Source organism: Nesoenas mayeri, assembly GCF_963082525.1.
Source record: "Nesoenas mayeri genome assembly, chromosome: 10".
NCBI lineage: Eukaryota > Metazoa > Chordata > Aves > Columbiformes > Columbidae > Nesoenas > Nesoenas mayeri.
In genome coordinates this window covers 22,473,235-22,495,654 of record NC_137560.1, presented here as the reverse complement: position 1 = coordinate 22,495,654, position 22,420 = coordinate 22,473,235, and the positions used below count along the sequence as shown (strand labels likewise).

Below are 22,420 nucleotides of genomic sequence, written 5' to 3'. Positions count from 1 at the left end.
TGTATTTTAGAGCCAGTGATTTGTGTCCCTCCTAACAGGGTGGCTTTTGCCCCAGAGAGCCCCGTGGCCCCATGGGGGGGACAGCATCCTTCAGGGAAGGCGTGGGAGGAGGAAAACCCTGGAATTCTGGGCATGTCACACGTCCCCGGCCAAAGGGCAGGTCTGGGCTGGGGAGCGGCTGCAGTCCCCACACTGCCACCCACGGGGGTGGGAATGTCCCTTCCCGTGAGTGGGAAAGGGCTGGGGGCTGTGAAATGGAGGGGACAATGTGCGGCTGGCCAGGGGCTGCAGGAAAGGACAAGGACACCCAGCTGATTTGCTTCCCATGTCCCCTTCAGCCTCCTGAAAACTTTCTCCTACCCCATACAAAAAGGTTAAAATTGGTGTAGAAAACTCCCTAAAAGGGAGGTGAGATTCCGCCTTATCAGGCACAGCCATCTGGTACGTGTGTGATACCTATGTGTGACACCTATGTGTGACACCCCAGCGGGGATGTGTCCTGCCCCAGAGGGTGATGCTCAGTGTGCTCCCCGCAGGTGCCCCTGGCTGTGCGGTGCTGCAGGACGCTGCTCACCATCCTGGTGGTCCTGGGGGAGCCAGTGACAGCCTGGAAGGGACCAAGCCTTGAGTTGCTCCCTCCGGCCCCCCACGCCGGGGATAAAGGCAAACTGACAAAGCAGGAAAGCACCGTCGCTAATGAGACATTGCCGGGTCTCCCCGAAATGAAGATGAGTGATGATGAAGCCAGCCCCCTGCCGGAAGAAGGGTCAGCAGGAAAATCATTGCCCTGGCCCATGAGCCCGGCCACCAAGAGACCTGCTCCCAGGAAAAAGGCAAGAAAAGTGTCCCTGTCACTCGATGTCCCCACCCATGTACTGAAAGTCGTACTTGACCTGGCCAGAGAGAAGGAGCTGCAGGCCAAGGCGGCCGCCAATGCCGAGCTGATGGCCCGGCTTGGGCGCAGGAGATGAACCCCCATCTGGGGCCGGGGAGGGCAGCAGGGCTGCCGAGGACACGGGGTGACACTGGTGTGAGCGCAGGGGACAGCGGACACAGCACATCCTCCTCCAGATCCCGGCACCCATTGCACAGGCAGCAGCCATGCGAAGATTTGGTGCAATAACCTTCACCTCAGCACCACCGAAGAAGATGGAGCCAGGTTTGCCTTCACCCTGGAGCACAGCTGGGTCCTACCACAGGGATTTCTGTGCCTAGTGTCACTCCCAGCTCACTCACTGCTGGGATGGCTCCAACGGGGCCGCATCCAGCCAAGCGAGATTTCCCACATGCCGCCCCTCTGGGTGGCTGTGATGCACAAAATTCCTCCCCGAAGCTCAGCTGAGCTTGGAAGCCAGCAGTGGTGAGCGTGAACAATTAAAAGGTGGCATGAAACATGACGTTGTGGTTTATAAAGGTCCTGAATCCCTCTCCACCCCCGTTTTGTGTTTCCTCTCCCCAAAGCTGCAGGAGGGGTATGTCTCAGGCTGGGGAACAAAGCTCGCTAAGCCACAAGTGATGGGTGTCAACCTGGGTGTCACCTGTTCCAGCAACTTTGTGCCAAAGGGGACGTTGCATTAAGCTGCCACAGCTGGTGTTTTCGGCGAGGCCAGGAGATAAGAGCAGCGCGGAGCAGAGTGTGGCCGCCCTGTGCAAAGTACAGGGCAGCGGGAGCGAGGCAGAGGCTGGGGGACACCCAGCGTTAGGGGGGACACAGCCATGCTGTTTGAGGAGCTCCTGGTGCAGGGTAAGTGCAGCCCACGAGCAGGTGCTGGCGTTGGGAAGGGGGCAGGAGCCATTGGGGGGACCCCTTGCCCCATGGAGGGGGTTGTACTTCAGCAGCTGGTGAAGGGATGTGCCAGCAGGTGGGTGGGTTGGGTGAGATGGGAAGGTGGGTGACAGGTCCTTTGCCTTCCCCAACTGTCCCCAGAGCTCAAGCGATGCCCGGGCAGCGCTGGATCCCGGGGACGCCCCACTGCAGCGGGTGGGTGCCATGGGGCTGGGGTTTGTGGGTGCGGGGTGCAGGACGGCGGGTGGTGGCAGTGGGGACACGGGGCACGAGAGGAGCTGCTGGTGACGGTGCATCCCAATGAGGACACTGCAGGGCAGGCACTCTGGGTGACAACCACCTGTCCCTAAGAGGGGTTAACCCCCGCTGTCCCCCTCATCCCAGGGGCACTGAACCCCTGCCTGCATCTCACCCTCCCCATGTCCTGCCCCATCCCCCGTCACTCCTGTGTCCCACTGTGCTCTCGCCGCTCTGGCTGCCTCTGGTGTCCCCCGAGCTCCCCGGTGTCCCACTCCGCCCTGCCCCTTCCTGCCCCCCGGGGGTCCTCCTGCCCGGTGTCCCCCTCCTGTGATCCCAGTGCCCCCTCCCAGTCCCAGTGTGCCCCCCGCCCCCACCATGCTGTGTCTCGTCCCGTGTGTCCCCTGATACCAGTGTGTCCCCCCATATCCAGTGTGTCCCCTCCATCCCAGTACCCCCAGTGTCGCCCGCTCAAGCGCTGCCCCAAACCCAGACCCCTTTCTAGCCCCGCCCCCCGCCAATCAGACCGAGCCATTCCTTCTCGGTCCCGCCCCCTCCCCTGTCAGTCATCGCTCTGCGCCACGTCAGGGGGGCGGGGACGCGCCTGCGCAGTGCGGCGGGCGACGACGGCAGTGACAGGCTGGCAGGAAAGGGCGGGGCGGAAAGGGGCCGGAGGCGACACCGGCACCGGGGAGGGGACCGAGACGGGCCTCAGCCAGGGGCCGCTGGGCAGCACTATGCTGAAGAAGTTCGACAAGAAGGACGAGGAGTCGGGTGAGGGGAAGGGCGGGGGATCCGGGCCGGGAGGGAAGGCCGGGGAGCGCTGTGAGGGGAGACCCCGCCGGGGCCGGGTGAGGGCGGCAGCCGTGAGGGGCACTCGGTGCCAGCGCGGCCGGTGTGCCCGGGGAGAAGCACCCTGGAAGCACTAGGGCAGCCTGCTGCCCTCCTGCTCCTCGGGGTCGGGCTCTTCTCCCGAGTAACAAGTGATAGGATGAGAGGAAACGGCCTCAAGTTGCACCAGGGGAGGCTGAGGTTGGATGTGGGGAACAGTTTCTTCCCCAAAGGGCTGTGGGGCATTGGAACAGGCTGCCCAGGGCAGTGCTGGAGTCACCATCCCTGGAGGGTCGAGCAGACATGGACTTGAGGTTCTCAGGGACATGGGGTAGTGCCAGGGGTGGGGGAACAGTTGGACTCTGATCTTGAGGGGCTTTTCCAACCAAAATGATTCTGTGATGTTACTGACATTACCTGCTGCTGGTGCGGAGTTCAAGTCTAAATATTGAGCACATTGGCCCTGTTCACAGTTGTCCAACTCTTAGTCTAGGTGATTAAGCAGTGTAGAAGACAATTTGTAGTTTCAATGCTTTTTTTCCAACACACATGGTCTGCTTTGAAGGTTCCTTCCAACCCAAACTGTTCTATGATTCTACGATTGCTTGACCTTTCAAAACTTTAGGCCCAAGTAGTAAGGAAGAGGTTGGTATTTTATGTGGTGTATAATTCAGGTGGAGTTGAGGCCAGATACGGCAGCGTTTACTTTCATGGTTGTGCCTCGCACTCTCTTTTTCATATGGCACTTTCTATGCAGCTTGTTCTGCATAACAAATCAGCGTGTCCTGAAGGAAATCAATTCAACATAAATCTTAGTGATTGTTCTGTGTGACTGTGCTTGCTTTTTATTGTAGCGTGCATTAAACACTTTCCCTTGTTTCCTTTGTCCAAAGCCTCCAGTGACATCTGGATAAGCAGAGAACCTAGTGAGGCAGCTGTTGGAGGGGAATCGCTCTTGGCTTTCATTTTTGGGGCTATTCTTCATTTGCACCTGCTGCCCGTTTAAAGGTATTGCATTACCTGTGGCCCAGGCTGGCAGGAGAGGCACTTCCTTCTATTATGGTGCCAAGTCTTGTTGATTTTGTTCATACTGAGAGCTTGCAGGGCTCTCCTTCCTGGCACTGCTGTTTGCATGCTCCCCAACGTTTTTTAATTCGCTTTTGCCTTTACTTCTCGTGCTATTGCTTCTGTTTCGAATGAAGATTCCTAGGATTTACTGTACCTGCCTTTCTCCTGTGAATTGTGCGTCCAAAATGTGTAGCCTCGGTGCTTGTTGTCCTTGGTCTTAGGTGGAGCGTCACCTCTGAATTCACAGGCCTTTTATATCCATTCTTCCCAGGTAAAGACAAACTGCAGAGTCTTCTTCTCAAGATGAGTGTGTCTGCTTATTTGCTTTCTGTTTCTTTAATTTTCATGGATGGTTTAGGTAGTCCTGGATGATGAGCTGCTTCCACTGGTTCTAAGAAATGCACTTTTAGATGTTATTTTGGACATAGCATTGTTCTGAGATCCTTGCTTGGTCAGTGACGTATTTGTCTGAAAATCAGTCCAGATTGTTGTTAGTCATCCAGTACATTCTGAACGCAGCCTCTGTCTTTTCCATGTCACTTTCTCCTCTGATGAAAAAATACTTTAACACAGGGTTCTCTGAGGACCAAGACCTCACGTGCAATATATTTCACGATCATTCGTGCTATGAAGGATGAAGAGGCCACGCTGTGATTTAGGGATTGTAGATGTGCTGGGCCACGGGAAATACTGCGCTGCTGAGGTGTTATTCATGTGCTCATACTAGAAGTGGTTCATAGTCATACTAGAGACATTGTTTTTGTCCTTTCCCCATGTTTTTTTCTCTCGCCAACCCCACAGAAGTGTCTGTGCTTTGTTTGGCCACCTACTGCATTTGCAAACTTCTCCTGTGCTAGAGGAGGGCACTTTGTGGCCTGGGAAGGAGCCAGCATGCTGATGTGTTGGCCTTTAAGTTTAAGATTTACTCGTGTAAGGGCTCCTGATGCCAGTGTAGGATGCTTTAGGCCCGGCTCAGAGCTGGGCCCAGGAGTTGTGCTTTCCAGCAGATCAAGCTTGTTAAACATTGCCACAGTGCTGGAAATGGCTGCATTTTGTCCCAGGGCCAGGCTGAACATAGGTACTAATTAAAACCTGCTTATCAATAACTGGCAGCTTTTGAAAAGCTGCAGCTCACAAATGCTTAGGAGGCGAGCTAACAGAGACTGTGCAGAATGATAGTGCTTTTCCCTTTGATTATTTAATCCTTAATTGGTGAGGCTTTAAATTATTTAATATAATTTATTCTATTAAGTGGAACAATGAAAGTTACTCTGTGTCCAGACTCTCTGGTCTGCTGTCTTATTCTCTTAATTAGCGATAGAGCCAAAAATCCCTTACTGGTGGATTCCTGATTGGTTTATAAGGGAGCAATGAAGCACTCTTGACTTGCCAGTCTGGCAAGCGATGCCTCTTTTTGTCTGAGCTTTTGTTTCTAGGCCTGTCTTATTGATGCTCTAACTGTGAGCAAGCTCCCAGCCCAGGGACTGGAAATAGGTCTGTGTGGATAACAGCGGAGCACAGTTACTTTACAGCTAATCAGTCCACCTCAGCTCATGGCTCATTACTTCTTGGGGGGGATGACAAATCAAAGAATATCCTGTCTGCTCTGCCTTCCCTAGTTGCTATGAAGACATCCAATTAATATAGCTTAAAGAGGGAGTTCTGGTTGCTTGGTTTTTGTGAAAAAGTTACCCCAAAATGCTCAGTCTGGTTTTAAAGTATGGGCATGTTTAGAAAGCTGCTTTTCCATAGCATTATCCCTGGAAAGACTTTTACTCTCTTTTTTTTTGCAGGTGGGGGTTCCAACCCATTCCAGCACCTGGAGAAGAGTGCAGTCTTGCAAGAGGTAAATTCTCAGATGCTCTCCTTTGTGTACCCCCTTCTGTCTAGACTGTGAACTATAAATAGCAATAAAATGAATAAAGTTACCTGGGAAATCTCAGCCTAAACAAGGAAGGCTGGAACATTTGCCTTGAACAACCTGAATGTCTTGTAGATGACAAAGTTAATGAGCAGGGTGTGAGAGGTTATTGAATAGTTGATGAATTTGCTCTGAAAAAAATGCATTTCTGTTCAACATCAGAGAAATGATCCCCAGACTGTGTTGTTTCAGCGTTATCTGTTTGCTTGCAATGTTGTAAATGGTGTTGGCTCCCGTCAGCCTCGCAGAGCCCGCATACATCTGGCAGAAGGGTGGTGTTTTAGCTAGCACACAATCCAGACTTGTGTGGGTGAAAGTGTGATGAGAATTTGGCCTTTAAATCTTAACTGCACTTGGATTGGCAGTCCCAGGATAAGACTATAGAACCAGCTGTTTAAAGGGTTCCATGTTTAAAAGGAATCGAGAGGGAATCTGATCCAAAGCCACTAAGGAACTTGCTGTGCCTTTCTCACAATGTCTTGTTTGTATCAGTGGCCAAGACCAGACAGGATGGCACTTGTGAGGGGGTATTGGTGTCAGCATCCTTGTGTGTGCTTTGTTTTCAGGCACGGGTGTTTAATGAGACTCCCATAAACCCGCGAAAATGTGCTCACATCCTCACCAAGATCCTGTATCTCATAAATCAGGTAAGGAAGAGAAAATGACACCTATACAGAGAGACCTGCAGCAGGCCCAAAGCTGGCTGTGGTAACTGGGATTTATTTCCTTCTTTCCAAACATTTTCTAGGGGGAGCACCTTGGTGCCGTGGAAGCTACCGAAGCCTTCTTTGCTATGACCAAGCTATTTCAGTCCAATGATGTAAGTCTGCTTGTTGTTTTCTGCTGTATTTATCTGATGGGACAAATTGTCAGTGTCTTTTTCAGCCTTGAGATGTGCCTTTTTATAGAATCAGCTTTTCTGTCCTGCCTGGAATGGGAAGAGTAGGATGAAAATTTAGAAACAGAGATAAGCATCCCAGACCTTGTAGCAGCCTGACTGAAGCATTCTCTGTTCTTGAGATGGAGAGTCCTCCCTCTGAACTGGTGTTTAGCTCCTGAGATTGTGTGAGGTACAGATTGAGCATATAATCACCTAGAATACATGTTACTTTCTGCCTGGCATTAGCAGATCCTGCTTCCTGCTGAGAGTCAGCAACTGTGTGTCCTGGAGGAGACCCAGAATTACTACCCACCCACAGCAGTAGTACCATCGCTAGTTGTCCCCCAAACCGCAAGGTGTGAGACCAGTGTAGGAATCCCCAGACTGAGGAATATAAATTGCTTTCTTGCTTTTGAAGTAACAGTGTGCCATCAACAAGTGTTTTCAAGCTTTTCTCCTTGTTTGTATGAATGACAAGTGGCTTTTCTTGTCAGCCAACTCTTCGCAGGATGTGTTACCTGACTATCAAAGAGATGTCTTCTATCGCAGAAGATGTAATCATTGTTACTAGCAGGTCAGTCACTTTTTTTACTGTTATCTTCATATGTCCTCCAGTAATGCCCATCCAGCCTCTTGGAGATACCTGTAGTCCCTATGCAGGGTGAGGATAGGGAATGCCCTTGGTGAGGAAAAACTTTTCCTTTAAAAGAAGCCATTAAAATGCAGAGACTGAACTCTTAGTGACGCATGTGAAATTTGCCATGTCCCCATATCCTATGGGTGTTTGGATTGTCTCTTTTGGATACCTGATATGGCAGCATTCCTGGTTTTTCCCTTGCTGGTTTCATTAATTCCTGCTTTCCCATCTGAATGCCTTGAAGCTTGTTGAAGGTTTCTGGCATAAATCCTAAGGCTTTCAACAGGGAAGCAGGGATTTACTGCTCCTGTAGCAGCACGGGATCAGAAGTCGCCAGGGAACAAAATTCCCACTGTCATTCCTGAATAGCTGCGCACCCCACTGAAAGGCCAATGCCACATCAGGAGACGAGAGCATGAGGGTCCAGGTTCTGCCCGAGGGCCGAGGCCGTGCCGCAGGCAGAAGCCAGTCCCAAGTACTGCAATGTGATGGACTCCTGTCACCTCATAGATGGTCTCGCACTGCCCAGGATCCTGGGCAAAGGGCAGGAATGAGCCTTCAGTGATGAAGACAAATGGCTCAGGGGTGTGTTTGTGCTCTCCAGCCCCGCATGGTGCTCAGGAGCTCAGACAGCCTGCTGATAGGCTTGGAACCCAAGTGCTGATCTTTTCCTCCTGCCTTGGGACTTACCTGAGCCCTGTGCTTGCCTGCTGGGTATTCAGGGGTGATCCTGCCGCTCTGTGTGCGCTGTGCATGCACCTGAGAGCTGCTGGCTTGGGAGTGCAGCATTAAGAGCTTCCTGTTTTCAACCAGCTTGACCAAAGACATGACTGGGAAAGATGACAATTACCGAGGCCCTGCTGTGAGAGCGCTCTGCCAAATCACAGATGTAAGTGCTGCTTTTCCCTTGGGGCAGCCCTATGCCCTTCACCTTTCCCTACTTCACCCCCTCTGCTTTTCATGCTTTTGCATGTCCCCTTCCACACTCACGGCTTTTCTATATCAGCCGTTGTTTCCCTGTCCCTGCAGAGCACCATGTTGCAGGCCATTGAGCGCTACATGAAGCAGGCGATTGTTGACAAAGTGCCAAGTGTATCCAGCTCTGCCCTGGTATCCTCTTTGGTATGTCCTCCCTGCAGGGTGGGCCTGAGGGACAGTCAAGCTGGGAAGCGGTCACCAGTGGTGGGATTGGACATCTTGGGAGGGCCAGGGTTTCATTCTTTGTGAACTGATGCACTGGTGCTGATTTTGTGGGGTATGATCGACCTCTTGACGCCACATCCGTCGTGGCCAGGTCTCTGCATGCTCTTCTATGAATTGTTGCGGCCGGCGCTGTCATGGGGAAAGCTCACTGCTTCTTAATACGAGCTATGATTTGCAAATCTTCCTTCATGCTTCTCTCATGGGTTGTCTATGGCTTTGTCTCTCCCCCAGCACCTGCTCAAGACCAGTTTTGATGTGGTGAAACGCTGGGTAAATGAGGCTCAGGAGGCAGCTTCCAGTGACAATATAATGGTGCAGGTAGGAAACCCACCGCCAACACAGGGAGTAGCTGCTGAGCCGGGAGTGGAGCAAACTACCAGAGCTCAGCCAGGCACTTCTGTGCAACGGAGGGGATAAAAGCAGAAAAAACACACCGCAGGTTTGTGACGATCTCTTTCCCTGCACAGTATCATGCTCTGGGCTTACTCTACCATGTGCGGAAGAATGACCGCCTGGCCGTCAACAAGATGCTCAGCAAGTTCACACGCCACAACCTCAAGTCACCGTTCGCTTACTGCATGATGATTCGAGTAGCCAGCAAGCTGCTGGAGGAAGAGGCTGGCAGGTGAGGGAGCTCCTTTGCCCTGCTGGAGGGATTTCCTCAGGCCCTGGTTCCATCACCTCTTGCAGGCTCACTTTCCATATCACGAGGCTTCTGCAGCTTCTGCTCTCTTATGGTTGATTGAAAGGCAGCAGAGAAAATGCAGGATGCTTTCATGATGTTACAGGGGGGCATCTGTGAGTTTTGTCTAAGTGCTTGCACATCGAATATTTTCTTGTTTCTCTTGCTTGCTTTGCATGGCTGTTCTTTCTTGAGATATTCCTTTTCATTTACTCTGTCTTCTGTAATTATTTGGCCGTCATGTATGCACTGCAGCTCCAGGTGGATAAGACTTTGATGTGTGAGGGCTGAGATGCCCTTTAGCCCATAAAGTAGAGGGTGTCTTCTCAGGAGGCAGCCTGACATCCAGCCCAAGTGTGCTGGAATTACTGCATGATGACCACTATAAAATCTGGGCACACTTGATTTATGTCTGCTTTTAACTTTCCACAGGCTTTGGGACGTGCCTATTTCTGCTGCTAGATTCTTCATTTCTTTTGGCACCTTGGTTTTAACTCATTGCTGTGGGTTTTTTTTGTCCTTTAGCCGTGATAGCCCCCTGTTTGATTTCATCGAGAGCTGCCTAAGAAACAAGCACGAGATGGTGGTTTACGAAGCTGCATCTGCCATCGTGAACCTGCCCAACTGCACTGCCAAGGAGCTGGCTCCGGCTGTCTCGGGTAAACCTGATGCTGGTGGCGATGGTGAGGGGGTTACGGGCCTGCGGTGGTGACACCGGCTGATGACCCCGAGAAACGAGAACCTTGTGTAGTTTCAGGCTTGTCATGCGCCATACCCTTTGCTGCTTTATGCTGCTGTGAGCCTGTGGTGTGTGTGAATAGCTTTGCTCCTGTCAAGGTGTTTGCCACTTGTGTTCAAGTGTGGGTTACTGGAGAGGTCTTTTTTTTCCTGTTAAATGGGGCTGAATTCTGATAAATCTCCCCACTTTAGAATGAGTGTAATAGCACAAAGCCAGGGTGTTGAGGTCCTACCTTCCCAGCTCAGTCCAGTACAGAGATTGTCCTGAGCTGGGACTGCTGGCAGGTTGGGGGCTGTGTGTCACCTCCCTGTGCAGGGAGAGTGCCCTTCATGGGCTTGCATAGAAATGGAGAACAACTGTTCAAACTGACTGAAAGGAAAGATGACAAGGTGATGACATTGGCTTTCAAGAGGAGCAAAGGATAGAAGAGGAAGAAGAGGGAGGCGCATAAAAACTACTTGTCAGCAGGGATGTGTGGCAAAGGGGGTGACGAAGGGAGCTGGTAAATTCACAGTTGCTTCTTAAGCATGCCTCTAGCTGTCTTGTGCTTGCAGCTCTCTCTTCATTGAAATTCTTGCTTTAAGTATGAAAAGTTTCTCCATAATAAATTACCTAAATGTCTACCTTTGTTGGTTTTCCCTCTGTGCAGTTTTGCAGCTGTTCTGCAGCTCCCCAAAAGCAGCTCTGAGATACGCAGCTGTCCGGACCCTCAACAAGGTAGGAGCTGGTCTCTTGGGAGCTGCAATATTTTCTCACGTGCAGGAAGGCGCAGGCTGCAGAAGAGAAAGGCAGCCAGATTATGTGATTATTTTATGTGAATAACCTCTGCCCTGGGCTTCAACATTACATTTCATTGGTTTCTGTGTGGAATAAAACCTCAAAAAGCAGTTTACAGAAGTTGGGGAAAAAGCAGTTGTGTTCACAGGTCTCTGTAAGAGTCTCACTCATTTTATGAGTTACTGCTTTTCCTCCTGAGCTTCCCGTGGTGAAGGAGCTCCTTGTAAAACAGGGATCAAGCCCTGATGCTGCTACTTGCCTGCTCCATGGCGGTCTTTCCTCCAGCATTTCCCTTTACCTTGTCTACTCTGAAAAAAAAAAAGGACAACGGCAGTGCTGTACTTCTCCCACAAAGCTGTTCTGCACAGCTAGGCTGAATGAATATTTTGGTGGGAATTCATAGCTTGCTTTGGACAATCTGAACCTTAACATATGGAGGAGAACAAGAGAGTTAAAAATAGTAAAAGATTGTTTATTACTGCTGCTTCCCTTCCAGCAAGATATGCAATTCTGTGGAAGAAGTAGCTTGTTACTTTAACCTCAGATGAGTTGTTTGTCTGAGATGACCCTTGTGTACAGTCTGTAGCATTTATTTTTATATGAAGGAGTGAGAGCTTATAGAGACTTAGTGTTTTTTGCCAGCTGAGTCTTTTTTTTATATTCAGTAATTTCCGTTCTTTCTTCTCTGCTCTAGGTGGCCATGAAGCACCCATCTGCTGTGACTGCATGCAATCTAGACCTGGAGAACCTTGTGACAGACTCCAATCGCAGCATAGCCACGCTGGCCATCACCACACTGCTGAAAACTGGCAGCGAGAGCAGCATCGACCGGCTCATGAAGCAGATCTCCTCTTTCATGTCTGAAATCTCAGATGAGTTCAAGGTAAGGAAGTGGGAGAAGGAGGAACATCCAAGTTCCTGAAGAAACCCCATGGTCTTTGTCCATGTTTGTGTGTACACTCTGAAAACTGCAAGGAGCCACTTCCAGCAGCTTGGCTGCAGCACATTTGTATGGAAGAGAAAGAATATGAGGCTATTGGCCTAAGCCATACCTCAATCATACAGCATCCAGCTCCGAAGCCACATGCTCTCATCTGGGGAGAAGCCATTTGAGAATTAAATCTCTTTTTCTTCTTTCCACTGCATGTGGGCTTTTGCTAGAGGCTGGTGAGTGCATGAAGATCAATCTCCACCAGTTTGTAGGATTGTACCTCTTGGAACTGCATTTGTTGGATAACCAAAATTAAAATCATGGTTTCCAGACTAGGGACCAGCACAAAATTGACACATTTCAACTTTCTTTTTCCTGCCTGTTGAGACAGAATCCTTTTTTACTTGTCTCCAATTTTCCTCCAGGTTGTAGTGGTGCAGGCCATCAACGCACTGTGTCAGAAGTACCCTCGCAAACATGCCGTCCTCATGAACTTTCTCTTCACTATGCTTCGGGAAGAGGTAAGTTGGCAGAACAACTGCTTTGTGTTCCTTGTTTGTGTGTGTGAACTGTGGGGCTGCCCAGTGGCCCCTGAGAGAGTCAAGCTTTTACTGGTAACACGGTAAGAGCCTCTGTCTAAAAGGTTTGGATTCTAAGTGGCAGAAATGGCCAGTTGTGCACAATAGTTATACGTGTGCTGCCAGGCATATTTTTAATGTGGTTTTCATTATTTGATTTTTCTGGGGGTTTATTAACTCTCAAAGCAATTGCAGGCAGCAGCAGATCTGTTGGCAGTCCATGTGTGTTTCACGTTTGAACCAGCTTTCTTTTATACTTTGACAGCAAATTCCAAGAAGTTTTGTCTTGTGCACAAAGATTTGGTAACAACCTATTTATTGATGACACAGGACCACTTTTGTTCTGTTCTCTGTGCTGTGGCGGTGAAGGGATCACGAGTACCTATAACCATTCTCTGCATTCAGTCAGACATAGAATTGCAGAAAGACAGCTTTACAGAGGTTTGCTGAGGCCGTTTCTAAATGAACTAACGCGCCTGCAACACAGCTGGCACCACTGCTTGCTCTGACCTCACTTTCTGCCCATTACAGCCTCCCGTTTGGGAACAAACCAGAGCCTCTCATTTTGCTCCTGTGAAAAACGGACCATTCTCCTCTCCCAGATTTTCTGTGGGTGGATAGTATCATTTTGAACGTGGTTTTGTAGCTCAAACCAGTCTGTTTTTACAGCTTTTTTTTTTTTAATCCAAAGTAGCTTCAGAAAGATCTCCCAGATGCCCAGCACTGCGCATGTAGTTGGCAGAGGATAGTGTGCAGTTTAATCCCCTGCTGTGTATTGAGGATGCTGGTAAATAATGTCTGAAGATAATGCAGCATTAACAGCACGTCAGGTGATGGGCTGTGCCCAGGGAGTTATTGACTGCCTGTCTTCCTACTCTCAGGGGCTGTTTGCTGGGTCCTGCTGTGGCAGATATCATCCTGAACATATTTCTCTTGTGATTCATCCTCAGATGTCTGGTGCTAAAGGAGAAAGGGTTGGGTTTTTTCTCCTCCCATATGGCTGTTTTTATGCATTAATTCTAGCAGCAGAGGATTTTGAAAGGGATATAAACCTTTCAGGCAGATGGATTCTTTTACCCTCTTTAGTACTTGTTGGTTTTGGGTTGTTTTTTTTTTCACTGCAGCCATTCTAAAGGGTGTAAAGAGAGTCAAAAGTGGGGGCAGCATTACTGCCCTTCTCCTTTCAAACACAGATTAAAAGCACTGAGTGTCAGTGACCTTTTTGAAGGAACTTCTTTCCTGTCTGACCAGTTCAAAGTCTCTAAAATACTTTGGGATTTCCAGCTGATTTTCCTTTTGCTCCTTAGGGCGGCTTTGAGTACAAGCGAGCCATCGTGGACTGCATCATTAGCATCATTGAGGAGAACTCAGAGAGCAAAGAGACAGGCCTGTCCCACCTCTGCGAATTCATCGAGGACTGCGAGTTCACCGTGTTGGCCACTCGGATCCTCCACCTGTTGGGGCAGGAAGGGCCCAAAACCAACAACCCCTCCAAATACATTCGCTTCATCTACAACAGGGTTGTCCTGGAGCATGAAGAAGTCCGGGCAGGTAAGAGGCAGACCTGGAAAGCTGTCTGTCCCGTGACAGATCTGCAAGGGGATATATAGGAAATATATGAACATCTCTGTTTTTGAGGACTGCGGTTTGCTCTAGGCCTGAGCGGATCTTTTTACGCAGCAAAGATCCTGCAGTGGTGTTGATAGAAGAGGTGACCTGCAACTGACGAATGGGGAGGGAGAGGCAGCAACTCTGAAATTAGACAGAGGAGGTTTGTGGGCACTTCAGTGGAATACACCTGCCTCTTTCTAGTCACAGTAATGCTTTGCACTAGTGCTGCTGTCTCTGACATGGCATTTGAACAAGGTCAGGAAACAGAGGGAACTTTGGGTGATTTCTTTGCTTTCTAATTATTTTTTTCATGGCTTGTGCTACAGGTGCTGTAAGTGCCCTGGCCAAGTTTGGAGCCCAGAATGAGGAGATGTTACCCAGTATCTTGGTGTTACTGAAAAGGTGAATTGTACTTCAAAGTTTCTCAACGTCCTGGGTAAAAAAACGTGTTCACTTGAGAGCTTGTTAGCATCCTCATGCATGTCTAGTCTGTTCTACTGGTGGATCTGAGAAGATGCAGTGGGCACCTGGGATCCTGTGATGGGCTCGCTGCTGCATTCGGTGCCCCAAAGGGGACATGAGAAGCCAAGTGTGGCAGATGGTTGCTTGTCTAATACAATTACTAGTAGATTGCCAGTTGTCTTCTGTGGCATATTCTTTCTGGCCCTGTAAGGCGGCTTAGTCACCTGGATTTGTTTGCGTGGCCTCTGCTGCCTTGCCTTGAAGCAAGCTTTACATTTTCTTCTCAGGTGTGTGATGGATGATGACAATGAAGTGAGAGACAGAGCCACCTTCTACCTGAATGTTCTAGAGCAGAAGCAGAAAGCCCTCAATGCTGGCTACATCCTGAATGGTAAGACAGGAGATCCTCAAAACAAGTCTGAACCTCCTTCCTGGTTTAACAAGTGACAAAGAGCTGCAAGTATCCGTGGTCTCAGTGACCTGTCCCTTCTTGTCCTCAGGTTTGACAGTGTCCATCCCTGGCCTGGAGAGGGCTTTGCATCAGTACACCCTGGAGCCCTCTGAGAAACCCTTTGACTTGAAATCCGTTCCTTTGGCAACAGCTCCCATCGTCGAGCAAAGAACAGGTGAGGAACAGACTCCCAAACCCTGGTCCCGACCCTGAGTGATTCCCGAGCAGCTCCAGTCCTTGGACAGTAGACTGCAATGGGCCTGCTGGGAATTGCTGAGCTCCATCCTGTTTGAATTTGTTGGGATTACATCTTCTGTAAAGACTAAGGCCAGCAGATCTGGTTGTTCCCATGTTAATTGTTTTCATTTAGTCCAACTGCTAATGGTAGTAGTAACTGGTAATCCTCACTGGAGCTGCTGCAGTTCCAAAGGTGTTCAGGAAGCTAAATACAGATGTTTAGTCCGTAGCAAGATAAGTAGTGAGCTCCTCAGTCAAATCTCTCTCCAGACAATATGCTTTCTGATTTAGTTACTTCTTACTCTTCACCTTCAAATATTTTATGGGGGTTTTGTGTTTTTTTTTCCTTTTTCTCCTGCAGAAAATGCCCCTGTTGCTGTAGTCAAACAGCCAGAGAAGGTGGCAGCAACACGGCAAGAAATATTCCAAGGTAATCAGATACAAGGCCTCTCCTATGCCCACGTGTGAGAACAAAATAGCCACCTCTGGCTGAGCCTGCCTAGTGTTCCTGTCTCCTTTCAGAGAGTGACATGGACTCCCAAATTTAACTGTTGTTCACTCCTGGGGGGTGGGGGTGCCTGCAGTCCTGTTCTGTCCAGACTGCAATAGATATGGGCAAAGGATGACTTTACCTTTAATTTTACAAGTCCCTAGTGAACGTTTATTGATGTTTGAGGGATAGTTCCTTGCTGCAGCAGCTTCTGGCAATGGTTTCTGTGTCCTCTGTTTCAGAGCAACTGGGGGCAATCCCAGAGTTTCGGGGCCTGGGCCCGCTCTTCAAGTCTTCCCCAGAGCCTGTGGCCCTGACAGAGCTGGAAACAGAATATGTGGTTCGTTGCACCAAGCACACGTTTGTCAGACACATGGTGTTCCAGGTGGGTAGCTGTGGTATGCGATGCTGAAAAAGGATTGGAAAATAAGCTTCTGACCAGTTAAAAGCTCCACTGGGAAGAAATAGCTCAAGCATCTCTGTTCATAGCATGTCACTGCAATGAGGAGTCCTTAGTTTCTCAAACAGGGCAGCAGAGCCCTGGAAAAAATTAATTAGGGAGTGTGTGTGTGGCTGAGCAATGCTTACACATCCAGTCCAAATAAACCAGACGGGCACTAGATGGGGCTCCTCTCACGGAGCCGTTGGCAAGGGGAGCTCTGTGCTTAGCTCTGTGCTTTCCTCAGGTGCTTTGGGCACAAAAGAGCAAAGCTCTATCTGATAGGCTGAAAAAGGACCCCAAGAAAGGGGTGTGGTGGGGGAGAGCTCTTCATCCCCTACTTTTGTTTTAGCCTGTGTAGTACAGGTGCTTGTGTCTGTACTTCTTGGCCTTGGCTGTACTGCGCTGCCGCTGCGTGGAGATGTAAGGATCAATGTGCCAGCGGTTTTGCCTGGGCCTCGGGGGGTTCAAGGCACAGCAAGTCCTGCGCTAGCTTGTGAGCCAGCAGCGTTTTGTCCTTAGGCAGCTCCTTCCTCAAAAGCTCAGAATTGCTTATGTGCTCCTCACAGGGCTTGATCTTTGTTTCTTTTGTCCATCCACCAGATGCAATTGTATGAGGTTAAGTGACTTGTCATTGGAGCTGGAATGAAGTCTAATCAGCGAGTTTAGACTTGCTGAAACCATCAAACTTCCTGAAACTCACTCAAACTGTTCCTAGTTTGGGCCGTGCAAAGGATCATCTTCCCATTTGCTGTGGGGCACTGTGTCCCTGTAGCATCAAGTGAGACGTAGACAATACGATACTCACATTTCTGTACAGCAAAGAGTTAAACTGGGAATCACCATCCAGGGAGAAAGGACAAAGTACATTTAGAGGAAAAGATTCCATACTAACTAGTGAACTTAAACAGGCAGAAGCTGACACATCCCTGCCCTCGCTGAATTTGTGCTCCTGCGCAGGTTGCAGAGGGATGGTCATCTGCTGGTTCATTTTAAGTGGTGTTTCTTTAAAAAAGAAGTTTTCTGAAGCACTGTGGTCCCCTGCAGGGTTTTACTTTTCCACCCAAAGCATTTCAATTAGTAGTTCTTAGTCACAGTTGCTTTGTGACTAAACTGGAGCGCATGAGCCCTGTGACTTGCCAGCTGACAGTGAGGTGCACTGTGAACACAAAGAGCTGGGGGTTCGCAAGTTGACACCATGCTACCGCTCTGCCTGAAGTGATTCTGCTATTAGAACTGTAGCAAGCAGCTTCAAACAGTTGCCGCTTTCTCCTCCCCTGTTTAGTTTGACTGCACGAACACCCTGAACGATCAGATCCTGGAGAATGTCACAGTGCAGATGGAGCCGACAGAGGGGTATGAGGTCATTGGCTACGTACCTGCCAAAACCCTGGTGTACAACCAACCAGGTACCTGCTACACACTGGTGGCACTGTCTGAAGAGGATCCGACAGCAGGTAAACAGTTTGCCGTCTGTGTTTTCCTGACATGCCCCAAATTAACCGTACCATGTTGCTCGCCCCCACACATTCTACCTGGCGTCCTAGTCAGATATTTATAGCCTGTGTGTGGGTGCAGCCCTGAGTGCTGCTGAGAATGATTTCTGTTTGCAGTTTGGGGGCTGTCAAGCCTCCCTTCTTCTCTCCTGGTTCCCTTGTGCTGTAGGATTGTTGATTTTGGCTATTAGAGCTGGCAGATGAGTGTTTAGCTCTTTGCTGAGTCCTCTCCCATGCACCCAAGCACGTCCTTTAGCCTGTGTGTCCTTTGAGTACAGGGGAAGGCTGGTATTTTTAAAGTGCTGAGTGCTCAGATGCTTTGAGTAGCAAACGGGTATTTCAGAAAAACCTCTGGAACTTCAGGGATGTCTATTTGAAGTGAACATCCCCTCATTTGTCACTGTCCAGAACATGAACCAGGCCTTCCCTGTGCCTTGGTCTCCCTGGTTTGTGTTCCGGAACTGCTCACCTCTGCGTGTTGCTGCTATTCACCCAGCAGTGCCCGTTATCTTCGAGATGAGTCATCATCGCTTCCTCTCCCAGCCGAGTGGCGTTAATCAGCTGTCGCGTTGCAGTGCAAGGTGGTTTCATCTCAGAGGCACATGAACTGGTCCCTAGATAAGGATCTTGCCTCCTCACGTGGCGCTCGTTGGACATGTTCAGTTAGTATTCCCAGCACAACTTGGGGTTCATCAGTAATAGCACTTGATCTGAGAATTATGGTCTTGTACAACCATCATTGGTCTGTCTTTATCACTGTTTGCTAGTGTTAATATTACAAATAGTACAAATAAATACCTTGTCCCTGAGAGACAGAAACTGTTGGAGAGCCCTCTCTAGGTCACTGCTAGGCCTGTGCTGCCACAGTGACGGGGAGAACCCAGCTGCCCAAACCTCTGGGCCATGCTCTGCTGCAGGGGAGTGCGGATCTGGTGCTAACGGGACCTTTGCTTTTGCCTCCCCCACATCCAGTGGCCTGTACCTTCAGCTGCATGATGAAGTTCACTGTCAAGGACTGTGACCCGAACACGGGTGAGATGGACGACGAGGGTTACGAGGATGAGTATGTGGTAAGGAGCTGGGCGTGTGCCTGACCACGGAAACTGCTGTAGTTCTGAGGGTTTTTGTGAGCTGTACTCAGGTCCCTGCGAGCAGTGATGCGACCGCTGACGCTGGTGTGGGCAGCATCGCGTGAAGAGGGGCTTCTTGCTGCGTCCATGGTGTGTCCTCCAGGTTCGCCTGGCTGTGCCCTACAGGCTCCAGCAATCGCACGGTCAGGTTTGCAGGGACAGAGGGCCGCTAAATGTCTTTTGTTCTCCCTGAGTTGTTGAGTTGCTCTTCATGGTGGCACGGTGAATTGCCGACTGGCTTGCCTGATGGAGGGAGATTGCTGTCCTTGTTCTTGCTCTGGGAAAGGTGGAGCTTTTCCCTTCCCAGCACCAAGGCTGATGAAAGCACCAATGCTGCACCTCTCTCCCAGCCTTTGCCCTTCCCAGGCAAACTGTTTCACCATAAAGGAAGAAACTGAGACCGGCTAACAGAGCGTGGTGCTTACCCTCTGGAGAAGGGATGTTGTGACACCACCTCAGCTTGCCCTGGTAGCTCCAGAGACTGTTTTCTCTGCAGTACCTGTCACTGCTACAAATCTGATTAGAGGCACTGCTGTGCAGTGAGTCACTGAGGGTACACCATCCTCCTGGGAGGAGCAGGGAAGGTTTTTTCCCAATGGAACGTGCAAGGTTAACCGCTCTTTCTGCTTCCCACCAGTCAGCAGGGCAGTTGAGTGATATTTAAACAAACCTTTCCATGTGTTTCAACTAGAGTCACGAGGAGATTCTTTCCTGCAGCAGCTGCTGAAATCAATGCAGGCTGGTGTCCAGCCAGCTCCAGTACTGACTGCCCTTCAATATGTGCTCTGGGGGGATAAGCCTGGTCCTGTCTCACACAGATGTGGTCACAGCAGCGGTTCAGCTAAGCCAGCACGCAGCGTTAGGCGATAGCAAGTGTCTGACAGTGTCTCATTGTTCTTTACCAGCCTACAAAACCATAAGCCAGAAAGGCAAAACACAAGCTTATGTGCATTCCAGGGAAGCAAATGCTTCGTCTATGTGAGCACAAGCAGCTATTTCTTTAGCTTTTGATTTTTCCCTCTGTTTTGGATGCTTTGAGGTGTGTCAGGCCAAGGGCTGTGCTCAGAACAGGAACCTCCTTTGGAAACCCTGGAAATGGTGCAGCCAGTGGCTTTCCCAGGCTCGGCAGTTGCTCAGCCAAGGGGTATTTGCTCAATCAAACCAGAAGAGGCAGGGCTTGTTCTGATGAGTCCAGTCTAAAGCTCACTCTGGAGAGAGCAGAGTTCAGAACAACCATGTTTCACCTGAACCTCTTCTACCTCCAGCTTGAAGACCTGGAGGTAACAGTGGCTGACCACATCCAGCGAGTTCTGAAGCCCAACTTTGGAGCAGCCTGGGATGAAGTGGGTGATGAGTATGAAAAGGAAGAGACCTTTACCTTATCTGCAATTAAAACCCTTGAAGGTAAGAGGGTGTGTGAGCCCAGCAGAGCTCTTAACATTCCCTCCAGCTGGCATAGTCCGGCTCAGCTGAGATCTCTCACAGAAAGATTAATGGGGCAAAACCCTTCACAAGCTATTTGACCACAGCTGTTAAACGTGGAGCTACTGTGATAACAAGTTAGTTCAGGTTTCAAACAACCAAATGAGTGTTCTGGGCCTTGTGGAGACCAGGCTGGATTGTGGGAGGCAAGAGAACATCTTGCTTTGCTCTTGTACTCTACCCTCCCAAGCAGACAGACCATAGTTCAGCTGTCAGCTCCCACTTTCCTTCTCAAAACCAGTAAGAAAATATGCAAAGAGCAGAAGACATGAGGTTGGTGGGCAGGCTTATGGTGTAAGCCCTCTTCTCTTTCATCATGCATTGAAGAGTCCTTTTATTTTTCCTGCGAAGCCTGTAAAAACTCGGTCATTTTGATGGCTTAGAAGGGTGTCCTTGTCCTACAGCCATCTCTGTGCTTCCTCACACAGCCCCCTGGGATTTGAAATACCTTCCCTGAGGCCTTGTCAAATTGCTCCTGAAGACCTCTGTCTCCTGCAAAGTCATAGAATTGTTTTGAGTGGAAGAGACCGTCAAGATGAAGATGTCTCCTTCATTCTGCCCCCGTCCCCACAGAAGCAAGCAGGCTGTGAGGGCTGTGCAGCGAGTGCGCAGGCAGCTGCGCTCTCCGGCTTCCGTTCTGACTCATTCACCTTCCTATTTCTGCTGCACCTTTGCTGCATCAGATAACAGAACTGCCGTGTGGCGATGGGGTTTGTGTGTGTTGTCTTTGCTTCTGTGGTAGCTTCCAAAAACATGATACTGGCCAACACCATGTGTCCCTCAGGACAAGAAATGTGAACCCTAATGTGTAGGGAGGGCTTGAGTCACCTTTAGATGCTCTTTGTGCATCCTTGTTAAGATACTTATGACACAGAGCCTGTTTTCTTTTTGCTTGCACAGAGGCAGTTAGCAATATCGTGAAGTTCCTGGGGATGCAGCCCTGTGAGCGGTCGGATAAAGTGCCCGATAACAAGAACTCTCACACGCTGTACCTGGCAGGTGAGCTGTGGGCTGGCGTCTGTGTGAGGAGCAGCTCTCGGGGAGGTGGCACAGAGCCGCCTGTCCAAAATTGGGGCAGGAGCTTCCGATGGAGGCCCCATGCTCCACGCAGGGTTTGGAGGTTTGTGCCTGCCCTGGTTTCTGTCTCCACAAGTGCAGAGCAGCTGGTGCTGGGATCAGGGAGGGTGTGTGGGGGATGCTGGGATCAGCCACAGGCTCAGCTGGGCGGATTTGCTGTCTTCATGGAATCCTAGAATCAAGCTTGAGCCCCTCAAGCTCAAGTCCAACCGTTAAAGCAGCACCAGCACTAACCCACATCCCTGACAATCTCATCTCTGCGTCTGTTCAACCCCTCCAGGGATGGTGACTCCACCCCTGCCCTGGGCACCCTGTTCCAATGCCCCACAGCCCTTTCTGGGAAGAAATTTTTCCTAATCTCCAATCTAAACCTCCCCTGGTGCAACTTGAGGTTTGGAGTGAGCCTGTGGGGGGAAGTACAAGCACCCTTGCCCAGCAAAGAGGATGGATCCTGGAGCTTTTACACAAGTGACTGGTGGTCACTTGCAGAGTGCCTGACCTCTGCTCAGATGAAGTTTACTTTAGACTTTGCTTTCATGAGCTTTACAGTGGCAAGAGTCCCAGTCCCATACGGGAAACCTGCCCTGGCCAAGCAGTACTGTTCCTTTTTAGGCTCAAAGAGGGGAACACCTGCAGCCCGCTCACTCCTTCCTCCTCCTCTCCCTTCCAGGTGTGTTCCGTGGTGGCCATGACCTCCTGGTCCGCTCCCGCCTGGTCCTGACCGACACGGTGACGATGCAGGTCACAGCGCGCAGCAGCGAGGAGCTGCCCGTGGACGTCGTTATGGCCTCTGTGGGATAAACCACCTTCTCCAGGACTATCCGGTCACCGGGGCCCCGCGGACAACGCTTCTTTCAGAATAGGAATCACACTCACTACAGCAGCTTTGGTGTTCTCCCCAGTGCAGCTCTATGGGGGGCTCTGTCTATAAAGTAACGATGGTTTTACCAAGCGCTCCGGAGGTTTTTATTGCGGGGGGACGGTTTGGGTGGCGGTGGCGGAGGCGCCGTGATGAGCCGCTCGCTGCTCTTTTTTTATGTCGTTCAAATAAAAACGTCTTGCAGCTCTCCAGGGTCTGTCTGACCGGCGGGAACGGCGCTCGGGGCGCGGGTCCTGCCCCGATCCACCCCCGGTCCTGCCCCGATCCACCCCCGGTCCTGCCCCGATCCACTCCCGGTGCCGCCCCGGTCCTGCCCCGATCCACCCCCGGTCCTGCCCCGATCCACCCCCGGTCCTGCCCCGATCCACTCCCGGTGCCGCCCCGGTCCTGCCCCG

At 50.4% G+C, this 22,420-nt stretch overlaps 1 protein-coding gene across 1 annotated transcript; it reads left to right on the top strand.

Annotated features, from left to right (window-relative positions):
- Positions 1-2,700: 2,700 nt before the first annotated feature.
- COPG1 (COPI coat complex subunit gamma 1) lies at positions 2,701-22,359 on the top strand. The gene is made up of 24 exons (XM_080350781.1): positions 2,701-2,797; positions 5,716-5,768; positions 6,410-6,490; positions 6,592-6,663; positions 7,218-7,297; positions 8,174-8,249; positions 8,390-8,482; positions 8,795-8,881; positions 9,031-9,188; positions 9,771-9,904; positions 10,634-10,701; positions 11,456-11,644; positions 12,118-12,213; positions 13,578-13,821; positions 14,208-14,283; positions 14,631-14,734; positions 14,844-14,969; positions 15,393-15,461; positions 15,764-15,906; positions 17,246-17,417; positions 18,429-18,526; positions 19,852-19,990; positions 20,969-21,067; positions 21,816-22,359. Exons 1-24 carry the CDS (start codon positions 2,761-2,763, stop codon positions 21,944-21,946), a joined length of 2,625 nt encoding a protein of 874 aa, XP_080206907.1. The 5' UTR covers positions 2,701-2,760; the 3' UTR covers positions 21,947-22,359.
- Positions 22,360-22,420: the final 61 nt, after the last annotated feature.

What these genes read in the sequence shown, in the direction of transcription:
- COPG1 (XM_080350781.1), top strand. Translation starts at nt 2,761, where the DNA reads ATGCTGAAGAAGTTCGACAAGAAGGACGAGGAGTCGG. An exon ending in CAAGAAGGACGAGGAGTCGG is followed by an intron (nt 2,798 to 5,715) that starts GTGAGGGGAAGG and finishes TTTTTTTTGCAG; the next exon opens with GTGGGGGTTCCAACCCATTC. An exon ending in TCACACGCTGTACCTGGCAG is followed by an intron (nt 21,068 to 21,815) that starts GTGAGCTGTGGG and finishes TCTCCCTTCCAG; the next exon opens with GTGTGTTCCGTGGTGGCCAT.